This window comes from Taudactylus pleione, unplaced genomic scaffold (assembly GCF_031769625.1).
Source record: "Taudactylus pleione unplaced genomic scaffold, aTauple2 ptg000558l, whole genome shotgun sequence".
Lineage (NCBI taxonomy): Eukaryota > Metazoa > Chordata > Amphibia > Anura > Myobatrachidae > Taudactylus > Taudactylus pleione.
The window spans coordinates 702,105-726,949 of record NW_028284960.1 but is presented as its reverse complement, the minus strand read 5'-3'; the positions used below and the strand labels follow the sequence as shown (position 1 = coordinate 726,949).

General features: G+C 42.8%; 1 protein-coding gene across 1 annotated transcript in view; it reads right to left on the bottom strand.

The window, feature by feature from the left end:
* The window catches only part of MPV17 (mitochondrial inner membrane protein MPV17), an 86,074-nt gene extending 62,009 nt beyond the window's left edge, over positions 1-24,065 (bottom strand). Inside the window, exons 1-5 of the mRNA XM_088452915.1 lie at positions 23,985-24,065; positions 18,626-18,703; positions 4,945-5,060; positions 2,829-2,921; positions 631-726 (exon numbers count right to left, since the gene is read on the bottom strand). Coding sequence (XP_088309041.1) covers positions 631-726; positions 2,829-2,921; positions 4,945-5,060; positions 18,626-18,698 — 378 coding nt within the window. The 5' untranslated portion in view covers positions 18,699-18,703; positions 23,985-24,065. The remainder of the gene's footprint in view (positions 1-630; positions 727-2,828; positions 2,922-4,944; positions 5,061-18,625; positions 18,704-23,984) is intronic.
* Positions 24,066-24,845: the final 780 nt, after the last annotated feature.

The following is a 24,845-nucleotide window of genomic DNA, read 5'->3' as shown; positions in this document are numbered from 1 at the left end:
ACACTGTGAGATCACGTCCCCTGTCCTCTCCTCATACACTGTGACATCACACGTCCCATGTCCTCTCCCCATACACTGTGACATCACGTCCCCTATCCTCTCCCCATACACTGTGACATCACATCCGCTGTCCTCTCCCCATACACTGACATCACACGTCCCCTATCCTCTCCCCATACGCTGTGACATCACACGTCCCCTGTCCTCTCCTCATACACTGACATCACACATCCCCTGTCCTCTCCTCATACACTGACATCACACGTCCCCTGTCCTCTCCTCCTACGCTGTGACATCGCACGTCCCCTGTCCTCTCCTCATACGCTGTGACATCACACGTCCCCTGTCCTCTCCTCATACGCTGACATCACGTCCCCTGTCCTCTCCACATACACTGACATCACGTCCCTTGTCCACGCCCCATACACCGTACTTGGCCCCATGTCCGCACACCATCGGATGGTCCCTGTGTATACCATGATATAATAGGGGGTGAGAGTAGTATGAGAGAACAATGTATGTAATAAAAGCATAGACAGAGAGGTGGTCTGTGGACTATGAATAACAGGACTAAGTTTTATATACAGCATATTGCATAGGACACATTATAAACAATTAGCCAGACCTCACCCGCTTTAGCTTGTCCCAGATTTCCTCCTTAGAGAGGCCATTCAGCGCCCCCACAATGGTCAGGAAGCACCCAAGGAAGCAAGGGGCAAATCCACCCTAGAACAGATAAGGGACAGCGCTAATCACCCGCTCCCTACTCCTGCCCTATACAGTGCAATACTGATCACCTGCTCCCTACTCCTGCCCTATACAGTGCAATACTGATCACCAGCTCCCTACTCCTGCCCTATACAGTGCAATGCTGATCACCAGCTCCCTACTCCTGCCCTATACAGGGCAATACTGATCCCCAGCTCCCTACTCCTGCCCTATACAGTGCAATACTGATCAGCTGCTCCCTACTCCTGCCCTATACAGTGCAATACTAATCACCTGCTCCCTACTCCTGCCCTATACAGTGCAATACTGACCATCTGATCCCTACTCCTGCCCTATACAGGGCAATACTGATCCCCAGCTCCCTACTCCTGCCCTATACAGTGCAATACTAACCATCTGATCCCTACTCCTGCCCTATAGAGTGCAATACTGACCACCAGCTCCCTACTACTGCCCTATACAGTGCAATACTGACCACATGCTCCCTACTCCTGCCCTGTACAGTGCAATACTGACCACATGCTCCCTACTCCTGCCCTGTACAGTGCAATACTGACCAGCTGCTCCCTACTCCTGCCCTATACAGTGCAATACTAATCACCTGCTCCCTACTCCTGCCCTATACAGTGCAATACTAATCACCTGCTCCCTACTCCTGCCGTATACAGTGCAATACTAATCACCTGCTCCCTACTCCTGCCCTATACAGTGCAATACTAATCACCTGCTCCCTACTCCTGCCCTATACAGTGCAATACTAATCACCTGCTCCCTACTCCTGCCGTATACAGTGCAAACTGATCAGTATTGCACTGTATAGAGCAGGTGATCAGTATTGCACTGTATAGGGCAGGAGTAGGGGGCATGTGATCAGTATTGCACTGTATAGGGCAGGAGTAGGGAACAGGTGATCAGTATTGCACTGTATAGGGCAGGAGTAGGGAGTAGCTGATCAGTATTGCACTGTATAGGGCAGGAGTAGGGATCAGATGGTCAGTATTGCACTGTATAGGGCAGGAGTAGGTGTTCAGTATTGCATTGTATAGGGCAGGAGTAGGGAGCAGGTGATCAGTATTGCACTGTATAGAGCAGGAGTAGGGAGCAGGTGATCAGTATTGCACTGTAAAGAGCAGGTGATCCCTACTCCTGCTCTATACAGTGCAATACTGATCACCTGTTCCCTACTCCTGCCCTATACAGTGCAATACTGACCATCTGATCCCTACTCCTGCCCTATACAGTGCAATACTGATCAGCTACTCCTGCTCTATACAGTGCAATACTGCTCACCTACTCCCTACTCCTGCCCTATACAGTGCAATACTGATCACCTGCTCCCTACTCCTGCCCTATACAGTGCAATACTGACCATCTGATCCCTACTCCTGCCCTATACAGTGCAATACTGATCACCTGCCCCCTACTCCAGCCCTACACAGTGCAATACTGACCATCTGCTACCTACTCCTGCCCTATACAGTGCAATACTGATCACCTGCTCCCTACTCCTGCCCTACACAGTGCAATACTGATCACCTGCTCCCTACTCCTGCCCTACACAGTGCAATACTGATCACCTGCCCCCTACTCCAGCCCTACACAGTGCAATACTGATCACCTGCCCCCTACTCCAGCCCTATACAGTGCAATACTGATCACCTGCCCCCTACTCCAGCCCTACACAGTGCAATACTGATCACCTGCCCCCTACTCCTGCCCTACACAGTGCAATACTGACCATCTGCTCCCTACTCCTGCCCTATACAGTGCAATACTGATCACCTGCTCCCTACTCCTGCTCTATACAGTGCAATACTGACCATCTGATCCCTGCTCCTGCTCTATACAGTGCAATACTGATAACCTGCCCCCTACTCCTGCCCTACACAGTGCAATACTGACCATCTGCTCCCTACTCCTGCCCTATACAGTGCAATACTGATCACCTGCCCCCTTCTCCTGCCCTATACAGTGCAATACTGATCACCTGCTCCCTACTCCTGCCCTAGATAGTGCAGCACAGATCATCTGATAGAATAACATTTAGCAGCACAGGACCTATCCCTCCATCATTACGTGGACATATCAGCCACACTTACCTGGTCCACCAGCATCTTCCTTAGGGCTACGGACTTACTACTTCCAGGAATCAGCCCATCAAGGACTTTGTACCAGCCTCCGACAACAGGGCCCTGAGAAGGAACCAACAGTGCTGCCAATTATCATATGGATCCTCCATCCAACATCTATATTCTACCGGCCCGGCCCAGTCCTGCACCCCAGCCACACGCCCAGTCCTGCACCCCAGCCACACGCCCGGCCCAGTCCTGCACCCCAGCCACACGCCCGGCCCAGTCCTGCACCCCAGCCACACGCCCGGCCCAGTCCTGCACCCCAGCCACACGCCCGGCCCAGTCCTGCACCCCAGCCACACGCCCGGCCCAGTCCTGCACCCCAGCCACACGCCCGGCCCAGTCCTGCACCCCAGCCACACGCCCGGCCCAGTCCTGCACCCCAGCCACACACCCGGCCCAGTCCTGCACCCCAGCCACACACCCGGCCCAGTCCTGCACCCCAGCCACACACCCGGCCCAGTCCTATGAGGGTAATGTAGGGAGACAATGGAGTATACACCCAGCTATGAGGGTAATGTAGGGAGATAATGGAGTATACAGCCAGCTATGAGGGTAATGTAGGGAGATAATGGAGTATACAGCCAGCTATGAGGGTAATGTAGGGAGATAATGGAGTATACAGCCAGCTATGAGGGTAATGTAGGGAGATAATGGAGTATACAGCCAGGTATGAGGGTAATGTAGGGAGACAATGGAGTATACAGCCAGCTATGAGGGTAATGTAGGGAGACAATGGAGTATACAGCCAGCTATGAGGGTAATGTAGGGAGACAATGGAGTATACAGCCAGCTATGAGGGTAACGTAGGGAGACAATGGAGTATACAGCTAGCTATGAGGGTAACGTAGGGAGACAATGGAGTATACACCCAGCTATGAGGGTAACGTAGGGAGACAATGGAGTATACACCCAGCTATGAGGGTAACGTAGGGAGATAATGGAGTATACAGCCAGCTATGAGGGTAACGTAGGGAGATAATGGAGTATACAGCCAGCTATGAGGGTAACGTAGGGAGACAATGGAGTATACACCCAGCTATGAGGGTAACGTAGGGAGACAATGGAGTATACACCCAGCTATGAGGGTAATGTAGGGAGACAATGGAGTATACACCCAGCTATGAGGGTAATGTAGGGAGATAATGGAGTATACACCCAGCTATGAGGGTAATGTAGGGAGACAATGGAGTATACAGCCAGCTATGAGGGTAATGTAGGGAGATAATGGAGTATACAGCCAGCTATGAGGGTAACGTAGGGAGACAATGGAGTATACACCCAGCTATGAGGGTAATGTAGGGAGACAATGGAGTATAGAGCCAGCTATGAGGGTAACGTAGGGAGACAATGGAGTATACAGCCAGCTATGAGGGTAATGTAGGGAGATAATGGAGTATACAGCCAGCTATGAGGGTAATGTAGGGAGATAATGGAGTATACAGCCAGCTATGAGGGTAATGTAGGGAGATAATAGAGTATACAGCCAGCTATGAGGGTAATGTAGGGAGACAATGGAGTATACACCCAGCTATGAGGGTAATGTAGGGAGACAATGGAGTATAGAGCCAGCTATGAGGGTAACGTAGGGAGACAATGGAGTATACAGCCAGCTATGAGGGTAATGTAGAGAGATAATGGAGTATACAGCCAGCTATGAGGGTAATGTAGGGAGACAATGGAGTATACAGCCAGCTATGAGGGTAATGTAGAGAGATAATGGAGTATACAGCCAGCTATGAAGGTAATGTAGGGAGACAATGGAGTATAGAGCCAGCTATGAGGGTAACGTAGGGAGACAATGGAGTATACAGCCAGCTATGAGGGTAATGTAGAGAGATAATGGAGTATACAGCCAGCTATGAGGGTAATGTAGGGAGACAATGGAGTATACAGCCAGCTATGAGGGTAATGTAGAGAGATAATGGAGTATACAGCCAGCTATGAGGGTAATGTAGGGAGACAATGGAGTATACACCCAGCTATGAGGGTAATGTAGAGAGATAATGGAGTATACAGCCAGCTATGAGGGTAATGTAGGGAGACAATGGAGTATACACCCAGCTATGAGTAAAGATCTTACCACAAAGAAGAACCCTACTCCCATCATCTTTATAGTCCTCTGTACGTTGTGGCCTCTCAGTCCCGTCCTCTCCACCAGCTGCTGAGAAATCACATCGCCAACTCCAACCAGGGACCCTGTGCGAGGAGGCTGTGCGGTTAGTGTGACCATAGTAAGGATACTGAATTCTAACCTCTATACGCTCCTGCCTATACCTTCTAAAATAGACGCTATTTGCATACGCAGTCATACCGTAAATAAATGCCTTCAGACCTTGAACATGCGTTTCCAAAGCACAAAGTATTATTCAAGTAAAGTACAGATAGTTACACGCTGTGATCTAAGTACAATTTAGCACAAAGAAATTATACAGACCCAAGATACAGTTATACATACGCACGCGCTCTGGGACCAGTTACCGGCATCCATAAGAAACCTTCATCAACAGCATCAGCATGAAGACTCCAGATTGGGGTCAGAACCCACATATATATATATATATATATATATATATATATATATATATATATATACCCTTACAGAAATAGACTATACAATAGAAAAGTTTGGCATGGTTTCATTGGTTCCCAGTGCGGGTGCATCTGTTACAGGATATTTAACAGGTTGATTCAAATGGACACAGAACAGCCTCCGACAGCCTATGGTCTCCTCTATTCCCCCTGCATGCAAATCTAGGCTGTTGGTTTCACAAAATACATTTTGGTGCTTTATATCTCTACGGTCCATAAGTTGAGAATGCATGTTGCGATCTTCACACCGATGATACCGGAAAGCTGTTGAGAAAGTGCAGATCAGTATATCACCAAACACGGCTTACTTATCATGTATTAAACCTTAGATACCAAAATAGCTTTTATTTCACAGTATTTGTAATAAATGAATAAAACTTGAATCTTATACTTTATAGCTTTGGAACCTTTTATGTGAGTGTGCAGTGTGTAAGTATTAGGGATATGAGAAAAGACGCTAGTTAGGTTTATCTGATTTGGGGCAGATGCGCACGCATGCAGCTAATAAACAGCGTTCGCATGCAGGATATTGTGCATTCGCTAATGTGCGTCATGTTAACAGCGCAGCTGTGCGGTGTTTATATATATATATATATATATATAATCATACCTTTCCTCACTAACATTTTTAACTGCAATGCAAATGTGTTATTAGTAATGAATTTCACTCTCAAACAGGGTGGAGACCTCCAGCCGTGCTGGTGCCGGCCTGTCTGACAGTGAGTTTAAAAGTTTTCTTCTGCCTACTTAGTACCTGTGTCAGTTCTTTTCAAGCAGATTTCTTACCATTGTTCATTCAGTCAAATTCAAGTGTCTGGGCCATATTACAATTGCCACAGCTACACCTGTCCCCATGTGGGGTCTCTCCCTTTACATGTAAAACACCCACAGTTCCTGGTGTATTGTCTTTTCTATGTACTTTTCTCAGGAAGCTGTTTTTCTAGCTGTTTGGTATTTCTCTAAGCAAGGTTGTCCCCAGAATGCGCCTGTCATGGCTTCTAAAAGGATTATCAAATACATTGCCATCTGTACTTAGCTCGTGAGTTGTAACTTAAAAATGGCGCTGGACGGCCATTCGCAAAATGGCGTCGCTCCAAGCTAATTTTACACTGATTCTGTCTCAGCCACTAAACCAGCTTCGACAATAGCGAGCGCTAATTACGGCAAATAAATAGTAACAGAACGTGGACTAATGTTTGCCCTACAAAACCATTGATTTATTCTAATGAAATGAACCATAAAACGGTCGCTCAGGAGGACGGCGATAATATTGGAGTTGACAAAAAATTAACACAAAACTTTTCTATTAATGTCAGAACAGGATTCTAATAATCATTATCATCATCGTTTATTTATATGGCGCCACAAGTGTTCCGCAGCGCCTTACACAGTACATTAACAAACAGGTGACCAGTGACTTACAGTACAGTACAATACAGGACATGGATAATATACATTGCTGACCAGTGACTTACAGTACAGTACAATACAGGACATGGATAATATACATTGCTACATTAGTGACCAGTGACTTACAGTACAGTACAATACAGGACATGGATAATATACATTGCTACATTAGTGACCAGTGACTTACAGTACAGTACAATACAGGACATGGATAATATACATAGCTACATTAGTGACCAGTGACTTACAGTACAGTACAATACAGGACATGGATAATATACATTGCTACATTAGTGACCAGTGACTTACAATACAGTACAATACAGGACATGGATAATATACATTAGTGACCAGTGACTTACAGTACAATACAGGACATGGATAATATACATTAGTGACCAGTGACTTACAGTACAGTACAATACAGGATATGGATAATATACATTGCTACATTAGTGACCAGTGACTTACAGTACAGTACAATACAGGACATGGATAATATACATAGCTACATTAGTGACCAGTGACTTACAATACAGTACAATACAGGACATGGATAATATACATTGCTACATTAGTGACCAGTGACTTACAGTACAATACAGGACATGGATAATATACATTAGTGACCAGTGACTTACAGTACAATACAGGATATGGATAATATACATTGCTACATTAGTGACCAGTGACTTACAGTACAATACAATACAGGACATGGATAATATACATTGCTACATTGCTGACCAGTGACTTACAGTACAGTACAGTACAGTACAATACAGGACATGGATAATATACATAGCTACATTAGTGACCAGTGACTTACAGTACAGTACAATACAGGACATGGATAATATACATTGGTGACCAGTGACTTACAGTACAGTACAGGACATGGATAATATACATTGCTACATTGGTGACCAGTGACTTACAGTACAGTACAGTACAGGACATGGATAATATACATTGCTACATTAGTGACCAGTGACTTACAGTACAGTACAATACAGGACATGGATAATATACATTGCTACATTAGTGACCAGTGACTTACAGTACAGTACAATACAGGACATGGATAATATACATTGGTGACCAGTGACTTACAGTACAGTACAATACAGGACATGGATAATATACATTGGTGACCAGTGACTTACAGTACAGTACAGGACATGGATAATATACATTGCTACATTGGTGACCAGTGACTTACAGTACAGTACAATACAGGACATGGATAATATACATTGCTACATTAGTGACCAGTGACTTACAGTACAGTACAATACAGGACATGGATAATATACATTGGTGACCAGTGACTTACAGTACAGTACAGGACATGGATAATATACATTGCTACATTGGTGACCAGTGACTTACAGTACAGTACAATACAGGACATGGATAATATACATTGGTGACCAGTGACTTACAGTACAGTACAGGACATGGATAATATACATTGCTACATTGGTGACCAGTGACTTACAGTACAGTACAGTACAGGACATGGATAATATACATTGCTACATTAGTGACCAGTGACTTACAGTACAGTACAATACAGGACATGGATAATATACATTGGTGACCAGTGACTTACAGTACAATACAGGACATGGATAATATACATTGCTACATTGGTGACCAGTGACTTACAGTACAGTACAATACAGGATATGGATAATATACATTGCTACATTAGTGACCAGTGACTTACAGTACAGTACAATACAGGACATGGATAATATACATTGCTACATTAGTGACCAGTGACTTACAGTACAATACAGGACATGGATAATATACATTAGTGACCAGTGACTTACAGTACAATACAGGATATGGATAATATACATTGCTACATTAGTGACCAGTGACTTACAGTACAATACAATACAGGACATGGATAATATACATTGCTACATTGCTGACCAGTGACTTACAGTACAGTACAGTACAGTACAATACAGGACATGGATAATATACATTGCTACATTAGTGACCAGTGACTTACAGTACAGTACAGGACATGGATAATATACATTGCTACATTGGTGACCAGTGACTTACAGTACAGTACAGTACAGGACATGGATAATATACATTGCTACATTAGTGACCAGTGACTTACAGTACAGTACAATACAGGACATGGATAATATACATTGCTACATTAGTGACCAGTGACTTACAGTACAGTACAATACAGGACATGGATAATATACATTGGTGACCAGTGACTTACAGTACAGTACAATACAGGACATGGATAATATACATTGGTGACCAGTGACTTACAGTACAGTACAGGACATGGATAATATACATTGCTACATTGGTGACCAGTGACTTACAGTACAGTACAATACAGGACATGGATAATATACATTGCTACATTAGTGACCAGTGACTTACAGTACAGTACAATACAGGACATGGATAATATACATTGGTGACCAGTGACTTACAGTACAGTACAGGACATGGATAATATACATTGCTACATTGGTGACCAGTGACTTACAGTACAGTACAATACAGGACATGGATAATATACATTGGTGACCAGTGACTTACAGTACAGTACAGGACATGGATAATATACATTGCTACATTGGTGACCAGTGACTTACAGTACAGTACAGTACAGGACATGGATAATATACATTGCTACATTAGTGACCAGTGACTTACAGTACAGTACAATACAGGACATGGATAATATACATTGGTGACCAGTGACTTACAGTACAATACAGGACATGGATAATATACATTGCTACATTGGTGACCAGTGACTTACAGTACAGTACAATACAGGACATGGATAATATACATTGCTACATTAGTGACCAGTGACTTACAGTACAGTACAATACAGGACATGGATAATATACATTGGTGACCAGTGACTTACAGTACAGTACAATACAGGACATGGATAATATACATTGGTGACCAGTGACTTACAGTACAGTACAGGACATGGATAATATACATTGCTACATTGGTGACCAGTGACTTACAGTACAGTACAATACAGGACATGGATAATATACATTGCTACATTAGTGACCAGTGACTTACAGTACAGTACAATACAGGACATGGATAATATACATTGGTGACCAGTGACTTACAGTACAGTACAGGACATGGATAATATACATTGCTACATTGGTGACCAGTGACTTACAGTACAGTACAATACAGGACATGGATAATATACATTGGTGACCAGTGACTTACAGTACAGTACAGGACATGGATAATATACATTGCTACATTGGTGACCAGTGACTTACAGTACAGTACAGTACAGGACATGGATAATATACATTGCTACATTAGTGACCAGTGACTTACAGTACAGTACAATACAGGACATGGATAATATACATTGGTGACCAGTGACTTACAGTACAATACAGGACATGGATAATATACATTGCTACATTGGTGACCAGTGACTTACAGTACAGTACAATACAGGATATGGATAATATACATTGCTACATTAGTGACCAGTGACTTACAGTACAGTACAATACAGGACATGGATAATATACATTGCTACATTAGTGACCAGTGACTTACAGTACAATACAGGACATGGATAATATACATTAGTGACCAGTGACTTACAGTACAATACAGGATATGGATAATATACATTGCTACATTAGTGACCAGTGACTTACAGTACAATACAATACAGGACATGGATAATATACATTGCTACATTGCTGACCAGTGACTTACAGTACAGTACAGTACAGTACAGTACAATACAGGACATGGATAATATACATTGCTACATTAGTGACCAGTGACTTACAGTACAGGACATGGATAATATACATTGCTACATTGGTGACCAGTGACTTACAGTACAGTACAATACAGGACATGGATAATATACATTGCTATATTGGTGACCAGTGACTTACAGTACAGTACAATACAGGACATGGATAATATACATTGCTACATTAGTGACCAGTGACTTACAGTACAGTACAATACAGGACATGGATAATATACATTGGTGACCAGTGACTTACAGTACAATACAGGACATGGATAATATACATTGCTACATTGGTGACCAGTGACTTACAGTACAGTACAGTACAGGACATGGATAATATACATTGCTACATTGGTGACCAGTGACTTACAGTACAGTACAATACAGGACATGGATAATATACATTGCTACATTGGTGACCAGTGACTTACAGTACAGTACAGGACATGGATAATATACATTGCTACATTAGTGACCAGTGACTTACAGTACAGTACAATACAGGACATGGATAATATACATTGCTATATTGGTGACCAGTGACTTACAGTACAGTACAATACAGGACATGGATAATATACATTGGTGACCAGTGACTTACAGTACAGTACAATACAGGACATGGATAATATACATTGGTGACCAGTGACTTACAGTACAATACAGGACATGGATAATATACATTGCTACATTGGTGACCAGTGACTTACAGTACAGTACAATACAGGACATGGATAATATACATTAGTGACCAGTGACTTACAGTACAGTACAATACAGGACATGGATAATATACATTGCTACATTAGTGACCAGTGACTTACAGTACAGTACAATACAGGACATGGATAATATACATTGCTACATTAGTGACCAGTGACTTACAGTACAGTACAATACAGGACATGGATAATATACATTGGTGACCAGTGACTTACAGTACAGTACAATACAGGACATGGATAATATACATTGCTACATTAGTGACCAGTGACTTACAGTACAGTACAATACAGGACATGGATAATATACATTGGTGACCAGTGACTTACAGTACAGTACAGGACATGGATAATATACATTGCTATATTGGTGACCAGTGACTTACAGTACAGTACAATACAGGACATGGATAATATACATAGCTACATTAGTGACCAGTGACTTACAGTACAATACAGGACATGGATAATATACATTGCTACATTAGTGACCAGTGACTTACAGTACAGTACAATACAGGACATGGATAATATACATTGGTGACCAGTGACTTACAGTACAGTACAGGACATGGATAATATACATTGCTACATTGGTGACCAGTGACTTACAGTACAGTACAATACAGGACATGGATAATATACATTGGTGACCAGTGACTTACAGTACAGTACAATACAGGACATGGATAATATACATTGCTACATTAGTGACCAGTGACTTACAGTACAGTACAATACAGGACATGGATAATATACATTGGTGACCAGTGACTTACAGTACAGTACAGGACATGGATAATATACATTGCTACATTGGTGACCAGTGACTTACAGTACAGTACAATACAGGACATGGATAATATACATTGCTATATTGGTGACCAGTGACTTACAGTACAGTACAATACAGGACATGGATAATATACATTGCTACATTGGTGACCAGTGACTTACAGTACAGTACAATACAGGACATGGATAATATACATTGCTGACCAGTGACTTACAGTACAGTACAATACAGGACATGGATAATATACATTGCTGACCAGTGACTTACAGTACAGTACAGTACAATACAGGACATGGATAATATACATTGCTACATTAGTGACCAGTGACTTACAGTACAATACAATACAGAACATGGATAATATACATAGCTACATTAGTGACCAGTGACTTACAGTACAGTACAATACAGGACATGGATAATATACATTGCTACATTGGTGACCAGTGACTTACAGTACAGTACAATACAGGACATGGATAATATACATTGCTACATTAGTGACCAGTGACTTACAGTACAGTACAATACAGGACATGGATAATATACATTGCTACATTGGTGACCAGTGACTTACAGTACAGTACAATACAGGACATGGATAATATACATTGGTGACCAGTGACTTACAGTACAGTACAATACAGGACATGGATAATATACATTGGTGACCAGTGACTTACAGTACAGTACAATACAGGACATGGATAATATACATTGGTGACCAGTGACTTACAGTACAGTACAGTACAGGACATGGATAATATACATTGCTACATTGGTGACCAGTGACTTACAGTACAGTACAATACAGGACATGGATAATATACATTGGTGACCAGTGACTTACAGTACAGTACAATACAGGACATGGATAATATACATTGGTGACCAGTGACTTACAGTACAGTACAATACAGGACATGGATAATATACATTGGTGACCAGTGACTTACAGTACAGTACAGGACATGGATAATATACATAGCTACATTAGTGACCAGTGACTTACAGTACAGTACAATACAGGACATGGATAATATACATTGCTACATTGCTGACCAGTGACTTACAGTACAATACAGGACATGGATAATATACATTGCTACATTAGTGACCAGTGACTTACAGTACAGTACAGGACATGGATAATATACATTGCTACATTAGTGACCAGTGACTTACAGTACAGTACAATACAGGACATGGATAATATACATTGGTGACCAGTGACTTACAGTACAGTACAGGACATGGATAATACACATTGCTACATTGGTGACCAGTGACTTACAGTACAGTACAATACAGGACATGGATAATATACATTGCTACATTAGTGACCAGTGACTTACAGTACAATACAATACAGGACATGGATAATATACATTGCTACATTAGTGACCAGTGACTTACAGTACAGTACAATACAGGACATGGATAATATACATTGGTGACCAGTGACTTACAGTACAGTACAATACAGGACATGGATAATATACATTGGTGACCAGTGACTTACAGTACAGTACAGGACATGGATAATATACATTGCTACATTGGTGACCAGTGACTTACAGTACAGTACAATACAGGACATGGATAATATACATTGGTGACCAGTGACTTACAGTACAGTACAATACAGGACATGGATAATATACATTGGTGACCAGTGACTTACAGTACAGTACAATACAGGACATGGATAATATACATTGGTGACCAGTGACTTACAGTACAGTACAGGACATGGATAATATACATTGCTACATTGGTGACCAGTGACTTACAGTACAGTACAATACAGGACATGGATAATATACATTGCTACATTAGTGACCAGTGACTTACAGTACAATACAATACAGGACATGGATAATATACATTGCTACATTGGTGACCAGTGACTTACAGTACAGTACAGTACAGGACATGGATAATATACATTGCTACATTAGTGACCAGTGACTTACAGTACAGTACAATACAGGACATGGATAATATACATTGCTACATTGGTGACCAGTGACTTACAGTACAATACAATACAGGACATGGATAATATACATTGGTGACCAGTGACTTACAGTACAGTACAATACAGGACATGGATAATATACATTGCTACATTGGTGACCAGTGACTTACAGTACAGTACAATACAGGACATGGATAATATACATTGCTACATTAGTGACCAGTGACTTACAATACAGTACAATACAGGACATGGATAATATACATTGCTACATTAGTGACCAGTGACTTACAGTACAGTACAATACAGGACATGGATAATATACATTGCTACATTAGTGACCAGTGACTTACAGTACAGTACAATACAGGACATGGATAATATACATTGGTGACCAGTGACTTACAGTACAGTACAATACAGGACATGGATAATATACATTGCTACATTGGTGACCAGTGACTTACAGTACAATACAATACAGGACATGGATAATATACATTGGTGACCAGTGACTTACAGTACAGTACAGGACATGGATAATATACATTAGTGACCAGTGACTTACAGTACAGTACAGGACATGGATAATATACATTGCTACATTGGTGACCAGTGACTTACAGTACAGTACAATACAGGACATGGATAATATACATTGGTGACCAGTGACTTACAGTACAGTACAATACAGGACATGGATAATATACATTGGTGACCAGTGACTTACAGTACAGTACAGGACATGGATAATATACATTGCTACATTGGTGACCAGTGACTTACAGTACAGTACAATACAGGACATGGATAATATACATTAGTGACCAGTGACTTACAGTACAGTACAGTACAGGACATGGATAATATACATAGCTACATTAGTGACCAGTGACTTACAGTACAGTACAATACAGGACATGGATAATATACATTGGTGACCAGTGACTTACAGTACAGTACAATACAGGACATGGATAATATACATAGCTACATTAGTGACCAGTGACTTACAGTACAGTACAATACAGGACATGGATAATATACATTGGTGACCAGTGACTTACAGTACAGTACAATACAGGACATGGATAATATACATTGCTGACCAGTGACTTACAGTACAGTACAATACAGGACATGGATAATATACATTGCTACATTAGTGACCAGTGACTTACAGTACAGTACAATACAGGACATGGATAATATACATTGGTGACCAGTGACTTACAGTACAGTACAATACAGGACATGGATAATATACATTGCTGACCAGTGACTTCCAGTACAGTACAGTACAGGACATGGATAATATACATTGCTACATTGGTGACCAGTGACTTACAGTACAATACAGGACATGGATAATATACATTGCTACATTGACCATAACACCATAACACCCACATAAGCAGCCGAGTGTTAGGTGCCCTAATGGGGAGTAAGAAGTAGAAGAAAGTAAAGTAAGGAGAAGGAGGGTAAAGGGCCCTGCTCGTAAGAGCTTACATTCTAATGTTACCAGTATTCCCAAACTGTACCCTGGAATATCCGGGAGGATGGGAAGTAGCGGTATCACCACTATGCACAGGATAGTACATTGGTAAGAAGTAAATTATAATAAAAAGGTATCAGGGTGAGGTCCTTATTCAGACACCGGAATTAGTATATTGGGCTGGTGCATTTCATTACATCAATAGCAACTTCATCAGAGGGAGACGTCCACAACAGTGACAGTGTGTGTATATGCCGGCACTGTGTGTATGCCGGGGGTGTGTGTGTAGGTGTGTATATGCCAACACTGTGTGTATGCCGGGGGTGTGTGTGTAGGTGTGTATATGCCGGCATTGTGTGTATGCCGGGGGTGTGTGTGTAGGTGTGTATATGCCGGCTGTGTGTGTGTGTATGCCGGCACTGTGTGTATGCCGGGGGTGTGTGTGTAGGTGTGTATATGCCGGCATTGTGTGTATGCGTGTATATGCCAACACTGTGTGTATGCCGGGGGTGTGTGTGTAGGTGTGTATATGCCGGCTGTGTGTGTGTGTATGCCGGCACTGTGTGTATGCCGGGGGGGTGTGTGTGTGTGTGTGTGTGTGTCGCAGTGTGACTTACACAACGCATCTCAGCATAATATTCACTAAGGACTCACATAACAGACTGTACCAGCTGTACGGCAGAGACTGGGGACACTCACACTGGGATCTGCTGATATAATAAACGTTTTTTTCCAAAACCTACGAATGAAGCAATCTGCCCATATATATATATAAAGTTCTGGTACAGAGGGCGTGTGGGCGGCTGTCGGGTGACTGGAAGCAGAAACCGGGTATTCTGGCCAAGCGGAGGCAGATGGGAGTAGTGCAAGATGGAGGTCAGGCAGGAATATTCCCTACAGAGGCCACGAGGGGAGGTCGTCACCGGCCAGGAAAGTGCAATTACTCAAGGAGGTATCTAGCCAGAAATACCCCACAGGGGCCATAGACGAGGAGAGGGAAAGACAACTCTCTCTACCTCTCAGTAACAGGACAGGGTCAGACATTATAGCGTCCCCAATATTAGTCATTACCAGGAGAGGTCAGACATTATAGTGTCCCCAATATTAGTCATTACCAGGAGAGGTCAGACATTATAGCGTCCCCAATATTAGTCATTACCAGGAGAGGTCAGACATTATAGCGTCCCTAATATTAGTCATTACCAGGAGAGGTCAGACATTATAGCGTCCCTAATATTAGTCAGTAACAGGACAGGTCAGACACTATAGCGTCCCCAATATTAGTCAGTAACAGGACAGGTCAGACACTATAGTGTCCCTACTACCAGTCAGTAACAGGACGGGGTCAGACATTATAGAGTCCCTACTACCAGTCAGTAACAGGAGAGGTCAGACATTATAGTATCCCTACTACCAGTCAGGAACAGGACAGGGTCAGACATTATAGCGTCCCTAATATTAGTCAGTAACAGGACAGGTCAGACACTATAGCGTCCCCAATATTAGTCAGTAACAGGACAGGTCAGACACTATAGTGTCCCTACTACCAGTCAGTAACAGGACGGGGTCAGACATTATAGAGTCCCTACTACCAGTCAGTAACAGGAGAGGTCAGACATTATAGTATCCCTACTACCAGTCAGTAACAGGAGAGGTCAGACATTATAGCATCCCTACTACCAGTCAGTAACAGGACGAGGTCAGAAGGTCAGACATTATAGCGTCCCTACCACCAGTCAGTAATAGGACGGGGTAAGACATTATAGCATCCCTACCACCAGTCAGTAATAGGACGGGGTAAGACATTATAGCATCCCTACTACCAGTCAGTAACAGGACAGGGTCAGACATTATAGCGTCCCTACCACCAGTCAGTAACAGGACGAGGTCAGAAGGTCAGACATTATAGCATCCCTACTACCAGTCAGTACAGGACGGGGTCAGACATTATAGCATCCCTACTACCAGTCAGTAACAGGACAGGGTCAGACATTATAGCGTCCCTACCACCAGTCAGTTCAGGACGGGGTCAGACATTATAGCGTCCCTACTACCAGTCAGTAATAGGACAGGGTCAGACATTATAGCGTCCCTACTACCAGTCAGAACAGGACAGGGTCAGACATTATACCACCCCTACTACCAGTCAGTAACAGGACAGGGTCAGACATTATAGCATCCCTACTACCAGTCAGTAACAGGAGAGGTCAGACATTATAGCATCCCTACCACCAGTCAGTAACAGGAGAGGTCAGACATTATAGTATCCCTACTACCAGTCAGTAACAGGAGAGGTCAGACATTATAGTATCCCTACTACCAGTCAGTAACAGGAGAGGTCAGACATTATAGTATCCCTACTACCAGTCAGTAACAGGAGAGGTCAGACATTATAGCATCCCTACTACCAGTCAGTACAAGACGGGGTCAGACATTATAGCGTCACTACTACCAGTCAGTAACAGGAGAGGTCAGACATTATAGTATCCCTACTACCAGTCAGTAACAGGAGAGGTCAGACATTATAGTATCCCTACTACCAGTCAGTAACAGGAGAGGTCAGACATTATAGCATCCCTACTACCAGTCAGTACAAGACGGGGTCAGACATTATAGCATCCCTACCACCAGTCAGTAACAGGAGAGGTCAGACATTATAGTATCCCTACTACCAGTCAGTAACAGGAGAGGTCAGACATTATAGTATCCCTACTACCAGTCAATAACAGGAGAGGTCAGACATTATAGCGTCCCTACTACCAGTCAGTACAGGACGGGGTCAGACATTATAGCGTCCCTACTACCAGTCAGTAACAGGACAGGGTCAGACATTATAGCGTCCCTACTACCAGTCAGTAACATGTAGATGACGATGCCAGCAGTGGAGATAACGCCCTGGGGTCACATGATGTACAGTAATGGATAAAACGGGACTGGCTCACCAGCAGTAATGATCTGCACCTTCCAGGGGTGAAGAGCCAGGAGTCTTTGGTAGCTCCTCCACAGCGCGGCCATGTTACCTGAATATTAGCGATATAAGAAACATTCGTGGTGTTAATGTGACTTATCACCTGGGAGACATTTGGTAATGTATATGGTCTCACACAGGTCATCAACAGGGAACGTATATATATGTAACCACTCACATACAGTGAGTATAGGGGGGGGGGGGGGTCAGTGCAGTATATAATACAGTGAGTATAGGGGGGGGGGGGTGTCAGTGCAGTATATAATACAGTGAGTATAGGGGGGGGGTCAGTGCAGTATATAATACAGTGAGTATAGGGGGGATCAGTGCAGTATATAATACAGTGAGTATAGGGGGGATCAGTGCAGTAGATAATACAGTGAGTATAGGGGGGGGGGGGTCAGTGCAGTATATAATACAGTGAGTATAGGGGGGGGGTGTCAGTGCAATATATAATAGAGTGAGTATAGGGGGGGGTCAGTGCAGTATATAATACAGTGAGTATAGGGGGGATCAGTGCAGTATATAATACAGTGAGTATAGGGGGGGATCAGTGCAGTATATAATACAGTGAGTATAGGGGGGATCAGTGCAGTATATAATACAGTGAGTATAGGGGGGGGTCAGTGCAGTATATAATACAGTGAGTATAGGGGGGATCAGTGCAGTATATAATACAGTGAGTATAGGGGGGGATCAGTGCAGTAGATAATACAGTGAGTATAGGGAGGGGTCAGTGCAGTATATAATACAGTGAGTATAGGGGGGATCAGTGCAGTATATAATACAGTGAGTATAGGGGGGGGTCACTGCAGTATATAATACAGTGAGTATAGGGGGGGGTCAGTGCAGAATATAATACAGTGAGTATAGGGGGGGGTCAGTGCAGTATATAATACAGTGAGTATAGGGGGGGGGTCAGTGCAGTATATAATACAGTGAGTATAGGGGTGTCAGTGCAGTAGATAATACAGTGAGTATAGGGGCGGGGGTCAGTGCAGTAGATAATACAGTGAGTATAGGGGGGGTCAGTGCAGTATATAATACAGTGAGTATAGGGGGGGTCAGTGCAGTATATAATACAGTGAGTATAGGGGTGATCAGTGCAGTATATAATACAGAGAGTATAGGGGGGGGGTCAGTGCAGTATATAATACAGTGAGTATAGGGGTGTCAGTGCAGTAGATAATACAGTGAGTATAGGGGCGGGGGTCAGTGCAGTAGATAATACAGTGAGTATAGGGGGGGTCAGTGCAGTAGATAATACAGTGAGTATAGGGGGGGTCAGTGCAGTATATAATACAGTGAGTATAGGGGGGGTCAGTGCAGTATATAATACAGTGAGTATAGGGGGGGGTCAGTGCAGTATATAATACAGTGAGTATAGGGGGGGTCAGTGCAGTATATAATACAGTGAGTATAGGGGGGGTCAGTGCAGTATATAATACAGTGAGTATAGAGGGGGGCAGTGCAGTATATAATACAGTGAGTATAGGGGGGGTCAGTGCAGTATATAATACAGTGAGTATAGGGGGGGTCAGTGCAGTATATAATACAGTGAGTATAGAGGGGGTCAGTGCAGTATATAATATAGTGAGTATAGGGGGGGTCAGTGCAGTATATAATACAGTGAGTATAGGGGGGGTCAGTGCAGTATATAATACAGTGAGTATAGGGGGGGTCAGTGCAGTATATAATACAGTGAGTATAGAGGGGGGCAGTGCAGTATATAATACAGTGAGTATAGAGGGGGGCAGTGCAGTATATAATACAGAGAGTATAGAGGGGGGCAGTGCAGTATATAATACAGTGAGTATAGGGAGGGCAGTGCAGTATATAATACAGAGAGTATAGGGAGGGCAGTGCAGTATATAATACAGAGAGTATAGAGGGGGGCAGTGCAGTATATAATACAGTGAGTATAGGGAGGGCAGTGCAGTATATAATACAGAGAGTATAGGGAGGGCAGTGCAGTATATAATACAGAGAGTATAGAGGGGGGCAGTGCAGTATATAATACAGTGAGTATAGGGGGGGCAGTGCAGTATATAATACAGTGAGTATAGGGGGGGGCAGTGCAGTATATAATACAGTGAGTATAGGGGTGTCAGTGCAGTATATAATACAGTGAGTATAGGGGGGGTCAGTGCAGTATATAATACAGAGAGTATAGGGGGGGTCAGTGCAGTATATAATACAGTGAGTATAGGGGGGGGTCAGTGCAGTATATAATACAGTGAGTATAGGGGGGGGTCAGTGCAGTATATAATACAGTGAGTATAGGGGGGGGGTCAGTGCAGTATATAATACAGTGAGTATAGGATGGGGGTCAGTGCAGTATATAATACAGTGAGTATAGGGGGGGGTCAGTGCAGTATATAATACAGTGAGTATAGGGGGGGGTCAGTGCAGTATATAATACAGTGAGTATAGAGGGGGTCAGTGCAGTATATAATACAGTGAGTATGGGGGGGGTCAGTGCAGTATATAATACAGTGAGTATAGGGGGGGTCAGTGCAGTATATAATACAGTGAGTATAGGGGGGGGTCAGTGCAGTATATAATACAGTGAGTATAGGGGGGGTCAGTGCAGTATATAATACAGTGAGTATAGGGGGGGTCAGTGCAGTATATAATACAGTGAGTATAGGGGGGGGTCAGTGCAGTATATAATACAGTGAGTATAGGGGGGGTCAGTGCAGTATATAATACAGTGAGTATAGGGGGGGGTCAGTGCAGTATATAATACAGTGAGTATAGGGGGGGTCAGTGCAGTATATAATACAGTGAGTATAGGGGGGGTCAGTGCAGTATATAATACAGTGAGTATAGGGGGGGTCAGTGCAGTATATAATACAGAGAGTATAGAGGGGGGCAGTGCAGTATATAATACAGAGAGTATAGAGGGGGGCAGTGCAGTATATAATACAGTGAGTATAGGGGGGGGTCAGTGCAGTATATAATACAGTGAGTATAGGGGGGGTCAGTGCAGTATATAATACAGTGAGTATAGGGGGGGGTCAGTGCAGTATATAATACAGTGAGTATAGGGGGGGGCAGTGCAGTATATAATACAGTGAGTATAGGGGGGGTCAGTGCAGTATATAATACAGTGAGTATAGGGGGGGGCAGAGCAGTATATAATACAGAGAGTATAGAGGGGGGCAGTGCAGTATATAATACAGTGAGTATAGGGGGGGTCAGTGCAGTATATAATACAGTGAGTATAGGGGGGGCAGTGCAGTATATAATACAGTGAGTATAGGGGGGGGCAGAGCAGTATATAATACAGAGAGTATAGAGGGGGGCAGTGCAGTATATAATACAGAGAGTATAGAGGGGGGCAGTGCAGTATATAATACAGAGAGTATAGAGGGGGGCAGTGCAGTATATAATACAGAGAGTATAGAGGGGGGCAGTGCAGTATATAATACAGTGAGTATAGGGGGGGCAGTGCAGTATATAATACAGTGAGTATAGGGAGGGCAGTGCAGTATATAATACAGAGAGTATAGAGGGGGCAGTGCAGTATATAATACAGAGAGTATAGAGGGGGGCAGTGCAGTATATAATATAGTGAGTATAGAGGGGGGTCAGTGCAGTATATAATACAGTGAGTATAGGGGGCGCAGTGCAGTATATAATACAGTGAGTATAGGGGGGGGCAGTGCAGTATATAATACAGAGAGTATAGAGGGGGGCAGTGCAGTATATAATACAGAGAGTATAGAGGGGGGCAGTGCAGTATATAATACAGTGAGTATAGGGGGGGGCAGTGCAGTATATAATACAGTGAGTATAGGGGGGGGCAGTGCAGTATATAATACAGAGAGTATAGAGGGGGGCAGTGCAGTATATAATACAGAGAGTATAGAGGGGGGCAGTGCAGTATATAATATAGTGAGTATAGGGGGGGGGTCAGTGCAGTATATAATACAGTGAGTATAGGGGGGGCAGTGCAGTATATAATACAGTGAGTATAGGGGGGGGCAGTGCAGTATATAATACAGAGAGTATAGAGGGGGGTCAGTGCAGTATATAATACAGTGAGTATAGGGGGGGGGGTCAGTGCAGTATATAATACAGTGAGTATAGGGGGGGCAGTGCAGTATATAATACAGTGAGTATAGGGGGGGGCAGTGCAGTATATAATACAGAGAGTATAGAGGGGGGCAGTGCAGTATATAATACAGTGAGTATAGGGGTGTCAGTGCAGTATATAATACAGTGAGTATAGGGGGGGTCAGTGCAGTATATAATACAGAGAGTATAGAGGGGGGCAGTGCAGTATATAATACAGAGAGTATAGAGGGGGGCAGTGCAGTATATAATACAGAGAGTATAGAGGGGGGCAGTGCAGTATATAATACAGTGAGTATAGGGGGGGTCAGTGCAGTATATAATACAGTGAGTATAGGGGGGGGGGTCAGTGCAGTATATAATACAGTGAGTATAGGGGGGGGTCAGTGCAGTATATAATACAGTGAGTATAGGGGGGGGGTCAGTGCAGTATATAATACAGTGAGTATAGGGGGGGGCAGTGCAGTATATAATACAGTGAGTATAGGGGGGGCAGTGCAGTATATAATACAGAGAGTATAGAGGGGGGCAGTGCAGTATATAATACAGTGAGTATAGGGGGGGGCAGTGCAGTATATAATACAGTGAGTATAGGGGGGGTCAGTGCAGTATATAATATAGTGAGTATAGGGGGGGGGTCAGTGCAGTATATAATACAGTGAGTATAGGGGGGGGCAGTGCAGTATATAATACAGTGAGTATAGGGGGGGGGTCAGTGCAGTATATAATACAGTGAGTATAGGGGGGGGCAGTGCAGTATATAATACAGTGAGTATAGGGGGGGGCAGTGCAGTATATAATACAGAGAGTATAGAGGGGGGCAGTGCAGTATATAATACAGTGAGTATAGGGGGGGGCAGTGCAGTATATAATACAGTGAGTATAGAGGGGGTCAGTGCAGTATATAATACAGTGAGTATAGGGGGGGGCAGTGCAGTATATAATACAGTGAGTATAGAGGGGGTCAGTGCAGTATATAATACAGTGAGTATAGGGGGGGGCAGTGCAGTATATAATACAGAGAGTATAGAGGGGGGCAGTGCAGTATATAATACAGTGAGTATAGGGAGGGCAGTGCAGTATATAATACAGTGAGTATAGAGGGGGTCAGTGCAGTATATAATACAGTGAGTATAGGGAGGGCAGTGCAGTATATAATACAGAGAGTATAGAGGGGGGCAGTGCAGTATATAATACAGAGAGTATAGAGGGGGGCAGTGCAGTATATAATACATTTTCTGTCTCCCACTCACCATGTGACCTTCATGTGCCGGAAGTGTCTTCAACGGAGCGTTGCATGCCGGTAGTTGTAGTTTGCTTTGGTTTATGGGATCATGTGATGTTAGTGGGCGGAGCTTACATGCACATGTTGGAAAGCTTCTTGCATAATGCTCTATATATTACCCTGTGCCAGCCTGTGTCACCTGCAGTGTACTCTCATCATGTCTAATTACTCTTATTACTATTATTACTGTCATACTGTTATTACTATTATTACTGTCATACTGTTATTACTCCTATTAGCTATTATTACTGTCATTAGCTATTATTACTGTCATACTGTAATTACTCTTATTAGCTATTATTACTGTCATACTGTTCTTACTCTTATTAGCTATTATTACTGTCATACTGTTATTACTATTATTACTGTCATACTGTTCTTACTCTTATTAGCTATTATTACTGTCATACTGTTCTTACTCTTATTAGCTATTATTACTGTCATACTGTTATTACTATTATTACTGTCATACTGTTATTACTCCTATTAGCTATTATTACTGTCATTAGCTATTATTACTGTCATACTGTAATTACTCTTATTAGCTATTATTACTGCCATACTGTTATTACTCTTATTAGCTATTATTACTGTCATATTGTTCTTGCTCTTATTAGCTATTATTACTGTCATACTGTAATTACTCTTATTAGCTATTATTACTGCCATACTGTTATTACTCTTATTAGCTATTATTACTGCCATATTGTTATTACTCTTATTAGCTATTATTACTGTCATACTGTTCTTACTCTTATTAGCTATTATTACTGTCATACTGTTCTTACTCTTATTAGCTATTATTACTGTCATACTGTTATTACTGTCA